Genomic DNA, 21014 nt, shown 5'->3' with positions numbered 1-21014 from the left:
ATAGAATTTTAATTCCTTTTCATCCTACTCTTCCATTTGGAAAATGATTATCCAAAACCAAAGTTTGTTCAGTTTGCATCTTGCATCAATTTATAAAATATATGGCCCCTGGAGAATAATACCAGTCGTCTTTATTTAACTCGGGGACCTAGCCCCCCCCAATTAAACCACTCCTGATTTCTAGAATAGTCTTGAATATCTTGATGCTTCTTATTTGAATCATTAAATAATTTTTCTTTTTATTGTTTCCCTCTCCCCCTCCAAAAACATAAAACTTTCCGAAAGTTTGATGACTTAAATAGAAAACCTTTACAAAATAGGTCGGATTCTTTAGTTTAGAGTATATCTAAGGAAATTATCTGTAGGAATTGTTTAATGCTCACTCATAATTGAAAATAATTGGCAAAAACCCATTAGTATGTGATGTTTATACCAATTTGAAGATTTATCAGCAAAGACTATGACTTATATTACAGTTTGATGAAAAATAGCTTTGTCACTCGATATCTTCCTCTGGCAGAATACTTAATTAATTGTAATAATTGTAATTAAAGTTTGCTTAGTGTAATCTTACCTTAGTTGATTACATGCTGAAAGGTTTTACCCTTTTCTAGTGCAAAACGAAACCAGTGTTAAACCCCAGGATATTGGTCTGATTGTATACATTTATAGTGTCAGCGAGATATCCGACGATGAGGCGGTAATTAATTTTTTCACTTTCTTATTTAATTTCTAGAACAGTACGAGAAAAGCAAGGTCGCTGTCAAAAACTAAATCTGTACAAATTAGGCTGGCTTTGAAGATTGTATAGTTTTTTCTGGCGGATATCCCTCAATTAAACTTATAGAGCGTCAAACAACTAAAAGAAACGGACATAAAAATTGTTAACTTTTTAATCAGTCCAAAACTACTTTTTTACAAATCCTAAAGCTATTCTGCTAATACATACATCCATTTTTAAGATTTCTTTTTAAAAGAATCAAATTCTAATTCGAAAACTGTTTTTAGAAAAAAATATTACGTCCATTTTCCTTATTATTAAGTTCTAGAAACTCCATTCAAGTCAAACTTATTCTTTAACCAGGCCTCTCCAATTTTCAGTCTAAGTTCTATGAACGCGTCGTAAATACATAATTCGAGGTTAATCGTCAAAAATTCGTGGACACATAGTATTCTTCAGTGTAAATATATCACTTGAACTAGCTTGCGAGCAGACAGCAAGGAGAAACATAGACCTCTTTTTAAATAAAATATTTTTGCAAGCCATGCCCGATCATCGTGAATATTTGCATACCAATAATTGGCTTCTATCAACAAGAATCATCGACTTGCCAGACAATCTTCAGGTCTGTTAATCCTGACTTGCCATAGATTGAAGCCTTTAAACATCACACTGCGATAGTGAGGCAACCAATAATGAGTCAAAATCAAGAGAACGCTAAAAAGCAAAACAATATCACAAAAAAGCCAATATTCCACATTTACATTCAATGTAGTGCTTATTGGATATATTTTTTTTTCGTTTTTGCCGTAATAAAGCAAACAAATTCTAACAGTAGGGTTTTCAGCCTCCAAGGTTTTGATATATTTTATTCAAACATGCCACTTTCCCTAAGAAACCTTGAAAGAAATACTAGAAATATTCTTCTTCTATTCCTACTTCCTTCAAAGCTAATAAACAATATTTACTAGTATTATCCTTTAAAACTAAAAAAATTTCTTTTTGATCCCCCCTTCCCTCTTTAGAACACGTGATATGTGCACTAACCTGAATATTTAAACTTATATTTTCTTCAATTTGAATTTTTCAATCGATTTTCCTTATATATTTCTTAGCCTCATTGCCCATTAAGAATGAATTAAACTTTCAATATCTTAAATATTGTTTAAATGCGTTTTCTTTTTTAGAAACAGGAACTGAAATTAATGCAGTCTATCCCCCACCTATTTGATTTAAAACACCATTAATCTATCTTGAATTATCAAATCTTGTATTGCACTAAATGAAGGCTCTTCAAAATCATCTTGAAAGTCAGGGAGTGAAGATAGTGATAGAAAATTGAGGAAAATGATTCTCTTCAATATTATCAGAAGGCGAAAATAGAGGGGGAGGAGGAATGTCTTAAAAATAATCTAACTGTCTATCTCACAAAGGGAGGGCAGCTAAAAAGGGAATAGAAGAGTACTCTTCGCACATTAACCACCTTTGACTCTTTAATGGCCGCAAGAACTTCCAAATTCGATAAAACGAGCCCCGTGCAAAGGTACCACAATAAGGTGCTTGATACAGAGTGGCGGGGCAAAAAAAGTTACATTTTTCTGTAACAGAAAAAGTTAGCTATAATAATAGTTAAAAAAAAAAAAAATATTGACTATTCTACAAAAACAAAGATGTAATCATCAAAAGACACAAACAACATAAGAAAATGAGGCTAGTTACAACAAAAGACAGAAAAGAGGGTAGAACGGACCAAAACTTAGCGGAGCCTCATTAAGAAATTCAGAGCTTAACAACTGGAGTTTTAGAATAATATATGTTGGTAAACATAAAATAATTATTTTTCTATTGCAGAAAGATAGAGAGGGACAGAAAAAAAATAGACAGTCGTGATTCGTATTTAGCCCCTGTGATTAAATATACTACTAACACCAGCGTAAAGAACACGGAATGGTCAAAAAAACTGAGCGAAAAGCCCATTTCGCTCATATTATTGTAACGCCTTCCGTGTTGAACAAAAGCCAATGAATGATTAGAACTGCCAATGCAGCACGTTATTATTACTGTTTAACATATCCTGATGGGAAGGAATCTCTCTGTATAATTTCTCAGTAAAACATGATGTGTTCGCCTATTCCTCTTTAGTTCACTAGAGTTAACCTCCTTCCCAAACAAAACTTAGACAATGATAAGTGAACTTGAATATGAGTTTCTCAATAAAACAGGTGCAACCATTCTAGTTCTGAAAAAGACATGTGATATTCTAAATTAATTCAAACATTTCTGAAAAATGTAAACATGGCTAATTGTAAGTAAAATTTTGAAACATCAGACAAGTAATTGAAAACACCGCAAAATACACGCGTTATAGAAGTGAGCAGATTTATATGGGGGAAAATTTACTATTCTTTAGCGTAATGCCATGCTTAAATTTTTTTTTCAGAAAAACTCCACATAATAGGGCAGTTTTCGTCAAACATAATTTTTGTTATTTTTGTTAGTCATAGATTATATATTTATGGATAAACTCGGCTAATTTACTACATAGGTATCATACCACTCATTTTTCTCATACTCATCTCGACCTGCAATCGAAGTACATAACCTTGGTGACTGCACTGCTAATTAGTCATCTTTTAGTCCATATAGGGTTTTTAATGCAATTTGCTGTACTTCTAGCTTTAAATTAATATTTGCTTATTTGTTTTTTGCTATGAAAAATACCTCCTATTTTTCACGATTGACTTTTTTACGGTTGTTTATGTTCACTGTTAGTAAACACATTCCTTATCGAAAAAGGTAGCAACCATCAAATTTCATCTTCAAGTATTTTGGGAAGATCTGAGGCTCCAAATGAAGCGTAAGAAGGAGTTGCGTGTTCCATTTTATTTGACCAAATGCTTTTGGACACCAAGCTTCTATTTTCCTGAAGTAGCAGGGAGCGAACAAAGGGAGCAAATCATGTTTTCTATCCAGCCAAACGGATCCATTAGAACCACCAGTTTGTGAGTTTCTCTTTTGGTTTCGAAATCTCTAGTGTTTTTTTTTCTTATGTTTTTTTCTCTTTTTTTTTGCCATAGGATTCGCCAAGCGTTTGTAGTTCAACAACTAGGACTATCACTAATTCTTTTCCAGAAATTGCCTGCAAGTGACTAAAAAGTCACTTTGTAAAAAAAAGGTGTAAAAAATAATGTTTAAGATTCAACAAAAATCACTTGTAATGTTTATATACAAAAAAAAATCGGAATTTTAACAGCCGAAAATCGCTTAAATTGAATATTAAGGACCTTAACTGAATTCTCTCATTATTATTCAATTTCCTATTTGTCGATAACAAAATGTTGCATTTATATAAATGAATTGGATTTTCAACTTGTGGAACAATAAGCTAGTTGGATGTCTTCTTACACAATTGAATTTTCAATTTGTTGTTAAAAAGAAGATGTTAGATTTGAGATCCTTATTCAATTTCCATCTTGTTTGTTGGATTTTCAGTCCTTTCATTAGATTTTAATTATTTAATTTGACACCTACTGATGCTGCACTTTTCATGGTGGAAATAACAGTTCAATGGCGTAGTAGCAAGCTGAAAGAAGAAAACTGAGTAAGAAAACACCCCCCCCCGTGGAAAATTAGGATTTCCAAATCTGGGAATTTCATTTTAGTTTAGTTTTTTTTTAGTTTTTTTTTTTAGCCACTTACTGAAGTTTAAGCTCTGTAGACATCAAGAACAAACCAGTTTTTTCGTTCGCTTCTTTCAGCAAATCATTGGGTAAGACAGGCAAGTGACAGAATAGGTGGATAATATATAATTTGGGCTATATATTTGCACATAAGGGGCGATAATATCGGACAGTTTGAAGTCAGAAAGCAATTCTTACTTCATAATTTGCATAATAATTTTACCTAGCACATATTGTATTCAGACCCACTATTCTTTACCCCCCCCCCCCGCATAATGTACAAATTTATAGCCCCCATCTGTTTCTAAACTAACGAAGGAACTAGCGAAGAAACTGTTTGGTTTTCGAGTCTTAAACAGGGTAAACTTGAGTGAGTGGCGTTTACAAGTACCCGAATGAGAGAGAGAGCCGAATATCCCTATTGTATTATTTAAAAACAATAACAAATTAAATTAAAAAACAAGTTTTTTTTTACTGAATGTAAGGAGCGACATCAAACCTTAAAACAACCGGAAATGTTTTTGTATATGAAAGGGGTTGTCTCCTCTTCAAGACCTTGCTCTTCACACTAAAGTTATTTTAAATAAAAATTTAAAACAAAGACTATTATTCTAATTAAACGGTCATTGTGTTTCAGGAATCATTATCAAAGAATTAGGGCAAAAGTCTAAACTTTAGCGATAGTAAGCAAGTTGGATGTTTTCTTACACTACTGAATTTTCAATTCGTTGTTAAAAATAAAGAATGTTAGGTTTAAGATCCATATTGAATTTCCTTCTTGTTTGTTTGATTTCTAGTTCTTTCATGGACTTTAATTATTAGCGTTGTTCAATTTCCTTGGCCTATAATTTAGTTTCTAGTTCTGACCATTCAGTTCTACTGATGGCTACACTTTTCATGGTGGAAATAGCAGTTCAATGGTGTAGCAGCAGGCCAACAGAAGAAACCTGAGTAAGAAATATATTCAATCAGGGAAAGAGTCTAGTACAGCAACCCGAAATAAAGATGAAATCAAATCTAGGCAAAACTAAAAAGAAAGCCTCCCCCATTTTTTCCGCCTCGAGGACTGAATTCTTGCCATGATAATGCCAAAAATAATGCTTTTGACACACTCATAAGATAGTATTAAAACAAATTTCAAGTCAAACTTGGAACAAGCTGAAATCACAAACATAAGAGTTAAGCTACTGCTAACAAAATGAAACAAAATCTCTATAAAAATCGAGATGACTGGAAGAACTAATGAAAATAAACTCAGGGTTTAATGTAAAATCTAATTTAAAAGAATTTTTTTCTTTCAATATTTTTTGCTTATTGACTACGAAGATCCTTGTGTCGGCCCTGCAATGTATTGCAACAGTTGGTTTAAACTCTGGGTCTCGTAGTACCAAGCTGGAACCAATCGCAGTGCGTGGACGCTCTGGACTGTATTTCAGTATCATAATAGTTTAAAGGAGGTTTTTTTTTATAAATATATTTAGTTTCAGTAATGCACAAATGACACAATAGCTTTTCGCAGGTTTACGGACGTTTTCATTTTTGAAATGAAACTTTATTTATTTATTTATTAGTACTAAATACGGTAAGCTTTCAAGCTTGTCGCAATTCAGTATCATAATAATTTAAAAAGAGGTTTTTTATGTTTGGAATCCGCATAAAAACCCTATTATTATCAATTATTACCAAAATTCCGTTTCTGAGTTTCAGTTTCTATAGAGCTGGGTCGATCTATAATTAAAGTCCGATGCTATGAACTGTTTGATAAATTTTTTTTGCCAAATGTCTTATTCCTAAATTAATCTTGTAGGAAACTACAGTTACATTTTAGTCAGTTTTTGAAGCATTTTTCATGCTTTTAAAGTGCATTATGTTTAAGCTTAGTTGGAAAGTGCCTGTTTGTGTTTGAATTCCAACAAATTATTGACGTTATCTTGATTTTCGTTCTTTTCAGAAGAAAAATGTAAATATTTTTAATTTATATACCGTACATAAAGAGTTTATATACTTTTATGTAGGAAAGTGCAAATTTTTACATTTCAGTAGAAACGTGCCTGGAAAATTTCCCAGTTTTGGAAATCTCTTGGTGAAGTATTTATTATTACTTAAAACATTTTGAACTTAGAAGGTTGCATATAGTGCAGTTTCACACATTTTTCAACAACAGACTCACAAATCACTAAAAAAATCGCCTATAAAACTGCTACGAAAATATAATTTTGTACATAAATTTTTGTGCGTGCACTATGTAGATACGTACTTTCAACTCTTTTCCAAGTCAAAATATATTCCCTTTGTTTTATAATATCTTTTTCAGCTCAAAAAGACAATTAGTATCAACTTTTTTCTCTCATAAATCCGACATTTGATTTTTCATTAAACAGCTTAAACATGTTTTAAGCATGAACATGTTTCTTTAAGCAGCACAATATAGTCAATTCCAATATAATATTCAACAAATTTTAATCTACTGTTGAAGTCCAAACCGTATTGATTAACAAAATGTATTTACGCTGAGAATAACCTTTTTTTTCTACTGAATAGTATATAAACTTCAATAGTTTCAATAATTTGTTAGAATTCAAACACAAATTACAATTTTAACAAAAAGAAATTAGATTTAGTATTGACTTGTTTGAATTCCAGTAAAAAAAAAATTATTGGAAATCGATTTTTTTTCCAGTGTAGTTTCCTGGCCTATAGTCGAGCTTCACTTCCTCCAGGTTTAGTATTTAATATCTTCATGTTTGCCTACTTTTGTTTGAATTTGAATTTTTTCTTCAATTATTTTTTAATTTCAAACAGACATTTCTTTCAAATTTATCATCAGCATCGTAGCAGTGCCACCTAAGTAAAAAGCAAAGTTGCCTCTAGTTATTAGGTTTTTTCAGTCTCTTTGCATGCAATCAGTGACCATTCGAAATTTGAATGGGCCAATTCAAATTGAAAGTAAGTATCCTTGTGCATGCGTAAAGATTCAAAAGTTCTTGGAGGATAGCCGGTCCTCCTCAGTAGCTTGGTTACTACATCTATTCCCCCCGCAACCCCCCAGACATTCGACCAGAATTTTAAGATCGTTAATTTGTTCAAAATAGTCCCAAGTTTCTACAAAAATGCTTCCTGGAATTGTGAAAGTGTCAATAACGGAGAGTTGAAGACAATGCACATTTCTTTACCCTGACATATACAAAGTAAGTTCTGCTGTTTCAAGTTTTAATTTCTTTTTTTTACAATTATTAAGGAAAGACTCTATTCTAATGTAATCAAACAGTTCGTGATTATGAACTGTAAGTATGGAGCAACATGGATCAATAATAGCTGAAACTCTGAAAATAGAATTTTGATATCAATAGATACATCCAAGGAATCAAATTATTATACTGCTTCCAAACATACAAAATATATGAAGCCTAGTCTTCTCCATCAAAGGTTATGAGTTTGAGAAACTTTCGTCTACATTTGGAAAGGGGTAAAACACCCACCAGAAGTCAAAGAATCTTTATAAAAACCACGGCAAGGGATTTAGTATGTCAGACAATTCTTCTGTAGAGGTTTCAAACTCCTATCGGCAAGAACGTGGAATTTTGTAATTTTGCCAGAACAAAGATCACGGATGCATGGTTTTTTCCCTCTTAGATGTTTTTGTATCGGACCATTAGTCCTAGAACATCCGAAGAGGACTAATTCAAACGAAAATTGAAAATTCTAGTGCTCTTTTTAAGTGAACAAAAAGATTGCAAACCCCAATTTAACACCCCTTTCTCCCCAACAATCATACGACCAAAATCTTGAGATAGGAAATTTGTTCAACATATTTGAAAAGCCCAAAAACCATGCCTAAGAAGATAGATAATATGACCCCCTATGATCCCCTGGGGCTAAGTCTTTAAGTTATAAGGTTTACTCATTGTTTAAGAATAGTATTTGTTCATGGGAAGCAAAAATGCATTTTTTGGGTAGGTGTGGGCTTGTGCTTGGGGTGGGTTTGCATAGGCATAAATTTTCCGTATGGAGGGAAATTTCTACGGTGAACTTTCTAGGGGAAATTTTAGACTGAGGCGATTTGACATAAACAGTATACAAAATTCTTTTTATTTTTCTTAGTTCAAAAATCCGTAAGATTTTTAAATTTAGCGTACGCTATACTGAAAACTCAGAGATTTTTTTTTTTGTTTTATATAATTATGTGCTAATAATTTTCGATACCATTATCACTGAAAGCCCATAGAAAACTACGAAGCAGGCTTTGTTTTACGCATTTTAGTCATAAAATCTTGTATTAATGAGAGAACTTCCTGCTTTTTTGGGGTCTGTTTTCCGTTTTCAGTAAAACACTGGTTTTCATAATTCTACCAATAGCGAAAAATAACACCAGTTAGTTTGTCTGAGTGAGTTTCTTAGATATACCTTTTGTATTTGGTAGAGCAATGACTTATATTGATTTTAATTTTTTACTTCTCTTTTTACTTCCATAATAAAACTTCGTTTTTCTTCAATTAACGCCCAGAGAACGGATTTTTAATATATCTTTCGTTACTTTGTTGCACTCAGAGCTCATAAGACCCACTAATTGTATATAAAAATTACTTGTTCTAAGTAAGTTAATTACTCATAAAAATACCACGAGTCAGTTTTATGAGTGAGTTTTTAGATATATATTCTGTAATTGGTAAAACAATAACTTTTAATTGATTTCACGTTTTAACTTCTCTCTTTACTTCCATAAGAAAACTTCATTTTTCTTTAATTAGTGCCAAGAGAAAAGATTTAGCATGTATTTCGTTGCCTTGTTGCGGTCAGAGCTCATTAGACACACTAATTGTACAAGAAATCACTTTTTCTACTAGAAAAATTACTAAATCTACGATTTTCCAAAATAATCCTGTCTCCTTACTAGTGTAACGCTTTAACTCTTATAGTATACGCTTCAATTCAATTATGCAGTTATATATAACTGCAAAGCTAATAGGAGAAAGGAACGAATAGCATATTTAACGTGACTGATTATGTATTTTTACTGACGATGTAGATAAATCATATTGCTTAGATTTAAATTGTCTATTTACTTTAAGGATATCATTAAAAATTCCATACGACGATAATTTACATGTATATCCATTCGATGTATTATCAGCCAAATTCACTCTTGTAAGTTGTAAGTACACCTGTTTTCATTTCCATTTTTTTTTACTTTAGATTTTACCTATATTTCTTCTGTTTATGCAATTTATTGTAACCAACTTGTGTGTTGACCTGTGTGATATTAGTTGTCATAAAAACGAAAACAAAAGAAAGAAAGTAATCACAATGACCAAGTGTGCTGAAAAGAACAAATGAATGTGGATTGACAGTCTTATACAGAAATGAGATTAATATTCATTCCTGAAAGACTCAGCAATTTTGGATTTACTAACGTTATATAAGAGAAATTTTTTTTTAAATACATTATGTTTTCAGTAAAAGTGCAAATGGTATTCTGGTCCTTTGAACGATCAGGGGCGTTAACTCTATTTTTATTTGTCATAGTTTCTGTTTGTCCTAAATTTAACTCAGCATTTATTGCAATTTCTGTTTTTATTGAAGTTCACATATTTTCTGATTGACTTTTTTGTATTGTTGTTGTGTACCATTTTTCCTCCATTTCTTGTTCACAATTGTGTATTGTGAAATTTTAAATTGTTGTTTCTTCCAGTCTATAGCTTAATGTATTTCTTTACTTTTCTAAAACATTAACTAAGATCGTATCTAAATTTTACATCTCCCTTTAGGATAATATCTTTAACCTATAATTGTCAAGGCATACGTCGGCAAAAAACCATTGCTATGATATTCATTTTCTCTCTTGGAAGATATCTTAGACCTATCTGGGACCCTCAGTTCTGAAAACCCCACTTTAACCTTAATCGGTTTAAAAGTTAACCATTCATAATAGAAAAAAAATCACTTTACTTGTCAGATTATGAAAACAGGCAAAAACAATTTAAACTCAGCATGGACTTGGCCTTTAAGCCTTTCAACCAAAAGAATAAATTAATTCTTTTGCAGATCCAGGGGATGTAAAATATGCCAAAGTAACCCCTAAGACATTTTTAGTAGCTTAATTTGCCAATATTTGGGAAATAAAGTAAATTGAATACAGTTAAGATGACCAGAACAGTAGCTGACACATTACGTCATGCAATAACGTGTTTGAGAGAAATCTATATATATTACTAGCTGTTGGGGTGGCGCTTCGCGCCACCCCAACACCTAGTTGGTGGGGGCGCTTCGCGCCCCCCCCAAGCCCCCCCGCGCGCGTAAGTCGTTACGCGCCATAATAGTTACGCGCCATTGTAGTTGTGTCCCTATGTCCCACCTGTGAATATAGATAGATATATATATATATATATATATATATATATATATATATATATATATATATATGGTTTTAACTACGTAAAACTTGCGAATATACAACATTCTTTGCTGTCCCATTGTCTTTGCATATAAATAGATTGTCAGGTTTACCGACTCTTGAACATGCAACATATAATGGTCCATGGGAAAACAATCTGTAGTCAGATCTATACCTCATGATTCTAATGATTGCCCTTGAGCTTTGTTGATGGTGATTGCTAATCGACCATTCCCTGTCCCGGTGTCCCGGTCGTCATTTACATCCCCCTGTTTCCCCCGGTGTCCCCGTTGTAGTTGTGTCCCTGTGTCCCGGTCGTCATTTATATTCCCTGTGTCCCGGTCGTCATTTGTATCCCGGTGTCCCGGTCTGTATATACATTCGTTTTTTAGTTTTGTTTTTCTCCTTTATTTTTTTCCTTTTTTTTTCTTTTTTAGCTTATTTAGATTCTTAGATTTTTTAGTTTTTTTATTAGTTTTTAGTTTTTTTTTTCTTTTTAGTTTTTTTGTCCCGGTCGTCATTTATATCCCCCTGTTTCCCCCGGTGTCCCCGTTGTAGTTGTGTCCCTGTGTCCCGGTCGTCATTTATATTCCCTGTGTCCCGGTCGTCATTTGTATCCCGGTGTACCAGTCTGTATATACATTCGTTTTTTAGTTTTGTTTTTCTCCTTTATTTTTTTCCTTTTTTTTTCTTTTTTAGTTTATTTAGATTTTTAGATTTTTTAGTTTTTTTATTAGTTTTTAGTTTTTTTTTCTTTTTAGTTTTTTTGTAGTTTTTACCTTCTTTTTAGTTTTGTTAATTTTTTTTTTTACTTATGTCCTGGTCGTCATTTATACTCCCTGTGTCCCGGTGCTTTGTTGATTGCTAATCGAACATTCCTTTTGTCCTGGTCGCTTTCTCTTTGAGTGTCGTCATTTATTTTTTTTCTTTTTTAGTTCTTTTAGTTTTTACCTTTTTTAGTTTTTTTTAGTTTTTTAGATGAAAATTTTTTTTAGTTTTTTCCTTTTTTTCTTTTTAGTTTTTTATTGGTTTTTACCTTTATGTTAGCTTGTTTTTCAGTTTTTTCCTTTTTTTAGTTTTTTTTTATTTTTTATTTTTTTTAGTTTTTTACCTTTTTTTAGTTTTTTAGTTTTTTTAGTTTTTTAGCTTTTTTACTTTTTTTATTAGTTTTTGGTTTTTTTGTAGTTTTTGCCTTTTTTTAGTTTTTTCAGTTTTTTTTTTAGTTTTTTATTGGTTTTTACCTTTATTTTAGCTTATTTTTCAGTTTTTTCCTTTTATTTAGTTTTTTTTTAGTTTTTAGTTTTTTTAGTTTTTTACCTTTTTTTAGTTTTTTTAGTTTTTTTAGTTTTTTAGCTTTTTTATTTTTTTTATTAGTTTTTAGTTTTTTTTGTAGTTTTTGCCTTTTTTTTAGTTTTTTTAGTTTTTTAGCTTTTTTATTTTTTTTATTAGTTTTTAGTTTTTTTTGTAGTTTTTGCCTTTTTTTAGTTTTTTCAGTTTTGACGTCACCTGATCCAGTTTTTTCAGGTGACATCACCTGATCCACGATCCACAGATCCACAGACAACTTATTTTTATATATATAGATAGTTTTTTTTTTTTTACTTATGTCCTGGTCGTCATTTATACTCCCTGTGTCCCGGTGCTTTGTTGATTGCTAATCGAACATTCCTTTTGTCCTGGTCGCTTTCTCTTTGAGTTTCGTCATTTATTTTTTTCTTTTTTAGTTCTTTTAGTTTTTACCTTTTTTAGTTTTTTTTAGTTTTTTAGATGAAAATTTTTTTAGTTTTTTCCTTTTTTTCTTTTTAGTTTTTTATTGGTTTTTACCTTTATTTTAGCTTATTTTTCAGTTTTTTCCTTTTTTTTAGTTTTTTTTTATTTTTTATTTTTTTTAGTTTTTTACCTTTTTTTAGTTTTTTTAGTTTTTTTAGTTTTTTAGCTTTTTTACTTTTTTTATTAGTTTTTAGTTTTTTTTTGTAGTTTTTGCCTTTTTTTAGTTTTTTCAGTTTTTTTTTTAGTTTTTTATTGGTTTTTACCTTTATTTTAGCTTATTTTTCAGTTTTTTCCTTTTTTTTTTAGTTTTTTTTTAGTTTTTAGTTTTTTTTAGTTTTTTACCTTTTTTTAGTTTTTTTAGTTTTTTTAGTTATTTTAGTTTTTTAGCTTTTTTATTTTTTTTTATTAGTTTTTAGTTTTTTTATTAGTTTTTAGTTTTTTTTGTAGTTTTTGCCTTTTTTTATTTTTTTAGTTTTTTAGCTTTTTTATTAGTTTTTAGTTTTTTTTGTAGTTTTTGCCTTTTTTTTAGTTTTTTTAGTTTTTTAGCTTTTTTATTTTTTTATTAGTTTTTAGTTTTTTTTTGTAGTTTTTGCCTTTTTTAGTTTTTTCAGTTTTGACGTCACCTGATCCAGTTTTTTCAGGTGACGTCACCTGACCCATCCACAGACAGACAACTTATTTTTATATAGATAGACTAGCTGTTGGGGTGGCGCTTCGCGCCACCCCAACACCTAGTTGGTGGGGGGGCTTCGCGCCCCCCCCAAGCCCCCCCGCGCGCGTAAGTCGTTACGCGCCATAATAGTTACGCGCCATTGTAGTTGTGTCCCTATGTCCCACCTGTGAATATAGATATATATATATATATATATATATATACATATACATATGGTTTTAACTACGTAAAACTTGCGAATATACAACATTCTTTGCTGTCCCATTGTCTTTGCATATAAATAGATTGTCAGGTTTACCGACTCTTGAACATGCAACATATAATGGTCCATGGGAAAACAATCTGTATTCAGATCTATACCTCATGATTCTAATGATTGCCCTTGAGCTTTGTTGATGGTGATTGCTAATCGACCATTCCCTGTCCCGGTGTCCCGGTCGTCATTTACATCCCCCTGTTTCCCCCGGTGTCCCCGTTGTAGTTGTGTCCCTGTGTCCCGGTCGTCATTTATATTCCCTGTGTCCCGGTCGTCATTTGTATCCCGGTGTCCCGGTCTGTATATACATTCGTTTTTTAGTTTTGTTTTTCTCCTTTATTTTTTTCCTTTTTTTTTCTTTTTTAGCTTATTTAGATTTTTAGATTTTTTAGTTTTTTTATTAGTTTTTAGTTTTTTTTTCTTTTTAGTTTTTTTGTCCCGGTCGTCATTTATATCCCCCTGTTTCCCCCGGTGTCCCCGTTGTAGTTGTGTCCCTGTGTCCCGGTCGTCATTTATATTCCCTGTGTCCCGGTCGTCATTTGTATCCCGGTGTACCGGTCTGTATATACATTCGTTTTTTAGTTTTGTTTTTCTCCTTTATTTTTTTCCTTTTTTTTTCTTTTTTAGTTTATTTAGATTTTTAGATTTTTTAGTTTTTTTATTAGTTTTTAGTTTTTTTTTCTTTTTAGTTTTTTTGTAGTTTTTAACTTCTTTTTAGTTTTGTTAATTTTTTTTTTACTTATGTCCTGGTCGTCATTTATACTCCCTGTGTCCCGGTGCTTTGTTGATTGCTAATCGAACATTCCTTTTGTCCTGGTCGCTTTCTTTTTTATTGGTTTTTACCTTTATGTTAGCTTATTTTTCAGTTTTTTCCTTTTTTTTATTTTTTTTTATTTTTATTTTTTTTAGTTTTTTACCTTTTTTTAGTTTTTTTAGTTTTTTTAGTTTTTTTAGTTTTTTAGCTTTTTTACTTTTTTTATTAGTTTTTAGTTTTTTGTAGTTTTTGCCTTTTTTTAGTTTTTTCAGTTTTTTTTTTAGTTTTTTATTGGTTTTTACCTTTATTTTAGCTTATTTTTCAGTTTTTTCCTTTTTTTTTAGTTTTTTTTAGTTTTTAGTTTTTTTAGTTTTTTACCTTTTTTTAGTTTTTTTTATTTTTTTTAGTTTTTTAGCTTTTTTATTTTTTTTATTAGTTTTTAGTTTTTTTTGTAGTTTTTGCCTTTTTTTTAGTTTTTTTAGTTTTTTAGCTTTTTTATTAGTTTTTAGTTTTTTTTGTAGTTTTTGCCTTTTTTTAGTTTTTTTAGTTTTTTAGCTTTTTTATTTTTTTTATTAGTTTTTAGTTTTTTTTGTAGTTTTTGCCTTTTTTTAGTTTTTTCAGTTTTGACGTCACCTGATCCAGTTTTTTCAGGTGACATCACCTGATCCACGATCCACAGATCCACAGACAACTTATTTTTATATATATAGATAGTTTTTTTTTTTTTACTTATGTCCTGGTCGTCATTTATACTCCCTGTGTCCCGGTGCTTTGTTGATTGCTAATCGAACATTCCTTTTGTCCTGGTCGCTTTCCCTTTGAGTTTCGTAGTTTTTTAGCTTTTTTACTTTTTTTATTAGTTTTTAGTTTTTTTTTGTAGTTTTTGCCTTTTTTTAGTTTTTTCAGTTTTGACGTCACCTGATCCAGTTTTTTCAGGTGACGTCACCTGATCCACACATCCACAGACAGACAACTTATTTTTATATATATAGAAGATATATATAAAAATAAGTTGTCTGTGTGTGCGTGGGTCTGTCGGGTGACGTCATGTTTGTGGGTTGACTGACGTCATGAAGTTAGTTGTCGTCATTTTTGTTATGACGGTAACTTCATTAAAGGTATTTAAGACATGCGTTCACGGAGAAATCTATTAATGTTTAACTGTAAAATAACTGATGAACTTACAATGGCAACAGCCGAGGAAGATGCTCAAAGAGTCTATGCCAAAAAACTTGCTGTTGATAGAGAAAGTAAGAAAAGAAAGCGTGCCGAGGAATCAAATGAACAGCAACAAAACAGGCTCGAGGCTGATAGAGAAAGAAAGAACAGAAAGCGTGCCGAGAAACTACCAGAGCAACGCGAAACCAGACTTGCTGCTAAAAGAGAAAGTGAAAAAAGAAGACGTGCCGAGGAACTACCAGAGCAACATGAAACCAGACTTGCTGCTAAAAGAGAAAGTGAAAAAAGAAGGCGTGCCGAGGAATCACAAGAACAGCAAGAAATCAGGCTTGCTGCTGATAGAGAAAGTAAGAAAAGAAAGCGTGCCGAGGAATCAGAGCAACCTGAAAGTTATCGCCTGGCATTCGGGTAAATCCCAGTCGATGATTATAGCTTGAGTAGATGTGTTCAAATTGAGACTATGTCTAAAATGTGTCCCTATTGCAAGGCCTTGAAATTCAATAGTGAAACAATGGGAATGTGTTGCGCCTCAGGAAAAGTTAAACTTCCTCTATTGGCTGCACCACCATAGCCATTGAAGACTTTCCTTACTGGAACTACGTCAGAATCTAAGCGTTTTTTATCACAAATCAGAAAATATAACTCATGTTTCCAAATGACGTCATTTGGAGCCTAAATCGAAAATCCAAATCAATTTATGTCTACTTTCAAAGTAAAAGGGCAAATTTATCATAGAGCAGGGTACCTTCTACCATTCTCAGGCGAGAATCATAAATTTTTACAATTGTACTTCATCAGTGATAGAAATTCTGAATTGAATGCACGTTGCGAAATTTCTCCCAACGTTGAAAAGACAATCGTTTCCCAATTGCAACATCTTTTCCACGAAAATAATAATTTAGTTCGTCTGTTCAAAACAGCCATCGATTTGATGCCTACTGATACGCATAAAATTGTTATTTCCGCTGACAAAACGCCTCCTGGCCAACATGTGCGTAGATACAATGCTCCAACTATCGACGAAGTGGCAATCGAAAATTCTGAAAACTGAACGAAAATTCACCATGCATGGCCAAAGGAAGGTGCACAAAGCAATATCCTCGACTTTTAGTATCCAAAACAATTACTGGCAATGATGGTTACCCACAATATAGAAGAAGATCTACTGAAGATGGCGGTAAAACAGCAATAATAAAAAAGCGTAACGGTACCACCATCGAAGTAGATAACCAGAGGGTTGTTTCATATTCCCCATTATTATCAAAAACATGTAATGCACACATAAACGTTGAATACTGTAACTCCGTAAAGGCAATCAAATACATATGTAAATACGTCAACAAAGACAGTGACATGGAAGTTTTGGGCTTGCAGCCCGAAATCAAAGATATTGACGAAATCGTACAATATCAGGCTGGAAGATACATAAGCAGTAATGAATCTGTTTGGCTAATTCTTTCATTTCCGATACATGAACATAGTCCAGCTGTTGTTCACTTAGCGGTACATTTACAGAATGGTCAACGTGTTTATTTCTCGGACACCAATGTGCAACAAAGAGCCCTGAATCCACCGGATACAAAGTTAACCGCATTCTTTTCGCTTTGCAAAAATGATTTTTTTGCAAAAAAACTGTTGTAGACTGAAGTGCCTTCGTATTACACGTGGAATACTAAAAATAAAGTATTTGAACGTCGAAAACAGGGTAAGTCAGTCGACGGCCAACCAACCATCTTCAAAGATACCACGATAGGAAGACTCTAAACCGTTCACCCCAATCAACATGAATGCTTCTTTCTACGCCTGCTTTTGGTGAATGTACCCGGTCCGACATCCTTTGAGTATTTGAGAACTGTAAACGGTACTATACATGACACTTACCGTAGTGCATGCCAAGCTCTGAATATATTGGAGAATGACCAACACTGGCATAACTGCATCAATAATGCGTGCGAAACGTCAACTCCAAGTCAAATTCGTGCATTGTTTGGCATCATTTTGACAACTTGCTCTCCATCAGCTCCTACAGAGTTATGGGAAAAATATAAGTCAAAAATGTCCGAAGATATGCTCCATCGAAAACAGTTTGAGACGTCAGATATGACTTTTAATTTTACATCAGAAATTTATAGCTACACTTTAGTTTTTATAGAAGATTTGTGCGTACGTATGGCAAACAAACCTCTTCAGGATTTGGGAACGCCTTCACCTAACCGTATCGCTGCTGTTTCGACATGCGTAGAATTGGATCGTGAACAAAGTTACAGTACGAGTGATCTATTGTCGTATGTACAAAATAACATTTCCAAGTTAACGTCGGAACAAAAATATATTTATGATACAATAATGCATTGTTTCGATAACAACGTTGGAGAAATTTTCTTTTTGGATGCGCCAGGAGGTACTGGTAAAACTTTTGTGATAAAACTGATTCTGGCATCAATTCGATCAAAAACTGATATAGCGGTGGCAATTGCGTTGTCCAGAATAGCCGCAACATTGCTGCATGGTGGAAGAACTGCTCATTCCGCTTTGAAATTGCCTCTGAATTTGCATTCTACAGAAACTCCCACGTGCAATATTTCCAAATCGTCTGGGATGGGTAAAGTATTGCAGCAATGCAAACTTATTATTTGGGATGAGTGCACAATGGCACACAAAAAATCGCTCGAGGCTCTGGATCAATGCTTGAAAGATTTGCGAGGGAAGTCGAAACCCTTTGACATCACATTAATATTGCTTGCGGGAGATTTCAGGCAAACATTACCTATAATACCTAGATCAACCCCTGCAGACGAAATGAATGCTTGCCTGAAAAATTCTAATTTATGGGCACACGTAAAAAAATTAAAATTAACTACAAATATGCGTGTCCGATTGCAAAACGATGACTCTGGTCAAACATTTTCAGATCAATTGCTGGCAATTGGAAACGGAAAGCTCCCAGTAGACTCAATTTCAAGACGTATGCAACTACCTACTGATTTCTGTAATTTTGTGACGTCCAAAAATGAATTGATGGAAAAAGTATTTCCGAATATTCTAAACAATTATAAAAATAATAAATGGTCAAGTGAAAGAGCGATTCTTGCACCCAAAAATATAGACGTCCACGAAATCAACAATATTGTTATGACCAAGATTCGAGACCAGGCAGTCCTTTACAAGTCAGTCGACACAGTTTTGGAACCAAATGAAGCGGTTAATTATCCATCTGAATTTTTAAATTCCGTGGATCTTTCAGGGTTTCCACCACACGTGCTACAACTAAAAATGAGCGTACCAATAATACTTTTAAGAAATATCAACCCACCAAAGCTTTGCAATGGCACGCGACTTGCCGTAAAAAAAAAAAAAAAACAATGGAAAACCTAATAGAGGCCACAATCTTGTAAGGGCCTTTTGAGGGTGAGGCTGTTCTTATTCCTCGCATTCCCATGATTCTAACGGATCTGCCTTTTCAATTTAAAAGATTGCAATTCCCGATTTGATTAGCATTTGCAATCACCATTAACAAAGCTCAAGGTCATTCATTAGAAAAATGTGGTATAGATCTTAATACTGATTGTTTTTCCCATGGACGATTGTACATTGCATGTTCGAGGGTCGGTAAACCTGACAATCTATTTATATGCAGCGACAATTGGACAGCGAAGAATGTTGTATATTCGCAAGTTTTACGCAGTTAATTTGTATTGTATCTATCTATCTATCTATCTATATAAAAACGAGTTGTGTGTATGCATGTTTGTTTGTTTGTAAAAAGAGCGTTTGCATATGACGTCATTATTAGTACATAAGGCTTTGTATATGCACAGACAATGGGAAAGCCAAGAATGTTGTATATTCGCAAGTTTTACGTAGTTTAAAACATATATATAAATCTATCTATATTCATAGGTGGTACGCAGGGACACAACAACAATGGCGCGTAACTAATATGCCACGTAACGACTTACGCACGTGGGGGGGGCTTGGGGGGTGGGGGCTCTACTAGCCTATTAGCCCCCATCGATGGAAACGAATCCACATCAAAGTTGAAATAGCCAATTTCATCGTGTCTTATAGCTTAATGTGTTTAACCTATAGTTACTAGGCTATAAATCAATAAAATAAAACAATTGGCATGCTCTCCTCCCTCTTTTGGGGAAAATTCCTTCAACTAAGCCAAGATCCTCGGCTCTTATCAATTTTCAATTCAATTTATTAAAATAAAATAAAAACAAACACACATATAACACCAATAATAATGAAAATTCTAGAAGCGAAATTGTTAAGGATCTTAACTGGAAAAACATGAAAATGAAGAAGAGAGAAAAAAAGAAAAAAGAAAAACATGGGCAATTAAAGCAAATTGAATAAACATTTAGAGAATTATAAATCAAGATTTTAGTACATTGTTATATAGCGTGCGAAAACTTGTGGATAGCTTGACACTGGGAGGTATTAAATTCCGTTGAAGTATAGATTTATAAATGGGGTATCGCTGGCGGAACTAGAGAAACACTTGGGGACAATGAAGGAACTATTGGATGAACGGAGACAGTTGCTTTGAGTGTTATTAATATTAAAGTAAGATAATAAATGGAGAGGAAGATTTTTGTGGTAAGCGACTTATGCAGGGGAAAAAATAGAAAAAATTATTGTAATAGAAAAAACTCACTTTAATTTCATGATTGTGAACACAGGCAGAAACACTTCTTGAACTCAACATGGACTTAAAGCAAAACCACAAGCAAAAGCAAAACGAACTTTCTCTTTTGTAAACAAGGGGATGTGAATCAATCAACAAAAACAAACTGTCAATGAGTTTTGTTATAACTAAATTTTTCAGCATTCCAGGAATAAAATCAACAAAAACAGTTACAATAGTTACAATAGTTACAAGCAACAAAAATAGTTACAATAGCTAGAATGGTAACTTGTACTTCAGAAATTTTCACAGAGAATGGAAATGAAACAGCAAGACCAATTTTAAACAGATTTAAGGTTTCAAAAATCAAGAAATTTAAACTGCCACTGCTACTAATAACTCATTGCAGCACTAAGCCACCTGAAGCCAACACAGCTACGCACGCTCCTCCTCCAGCCTAATCAATTCAAGGGTTCCCTCCTTACAACATCCCAGGAAGTTCCAATTTCCTTTAAATATTTATTTATGAAATCCTTCCACCCCAGACGAGGACAACCTCTTTCCGTGTAGCCTCAGACGGTTGGCCAAAAAGGACAATCTTTGGCAATCTGTTATCCTTTAGGGTGACCAAAAATGAATTTAAATTCAAAGAGAAAATGACACTTATCTGAAAATAAAATATGTGTATACACTAATGTGTGTACATGTACTATGTGTAAATACTAATGTATATACACTGTTGACAGTTTATTGTCAGTAAGTGAGTGATCATGCTTTGCTATTATTTTTTCCACTTTGTAACTGGCACGCACAGCTGGTTTGATTTTTTCTGTCACAGTCTTATAGATTTTTAGCTAATTTTTGAGTAATAGTTTCATGTTAATGATTTTGTTTTTTCGATATTCACCTTCAAGATAGTCAACTTTAGTTTTATGTTCAGTATCGTAATATCGCTTC

At 32.7% G+C, this 21014-nt stretch overlaps 1 protein-coding gene across 1 annotated transcript in view; it reads left to right on the top strand.

Annotated features, from left to right (window-relative positions):
* The first annotated feature begins 533 nt into the window (after positions 1-533).
* Positions 534-21014, top strand: part of LOC136039007 (glutamate-gated chloride channel alpha-like) — a 76464-nt gene continuing 55983 nt past the window's right edge. Inside the window, exons 1-3 of the mRNA XM_065722540.1 lie at positions 534-700; positions 3518-3723; positions 9471-9553. Coding sequence (XP_065578612.1) covers positions 3572-3723; positions 9471-9553 — 235 coding nt within the window. The 5' untranslated portion in view covers positions 534-700; positions 3518-3571. The remainder of the gene's footprint in view (positions 701-3517; positions 3724-9470; positions 9554-21014) is intronic.

Source organism: Artemia franciscana, chromosome 1, assembly GCF_032884065.1.
Source record: "Artemia franciscana chromosome 1, ASM3288406v1, whole genome shotgun sequence".
In the NCBI taxonomy this organism is placed as follows: Eukaryota; Metazoa; Arthropoda; class Branchiopoda; order Anostraca; family Artemiidae; genus Artemia; species Artemia franciscana.
The sequence above is the reverse complement of the archived record's forward strand: the minus strand, read 5'-3'. Positions and strand labels throughout refer to the sequence as shown.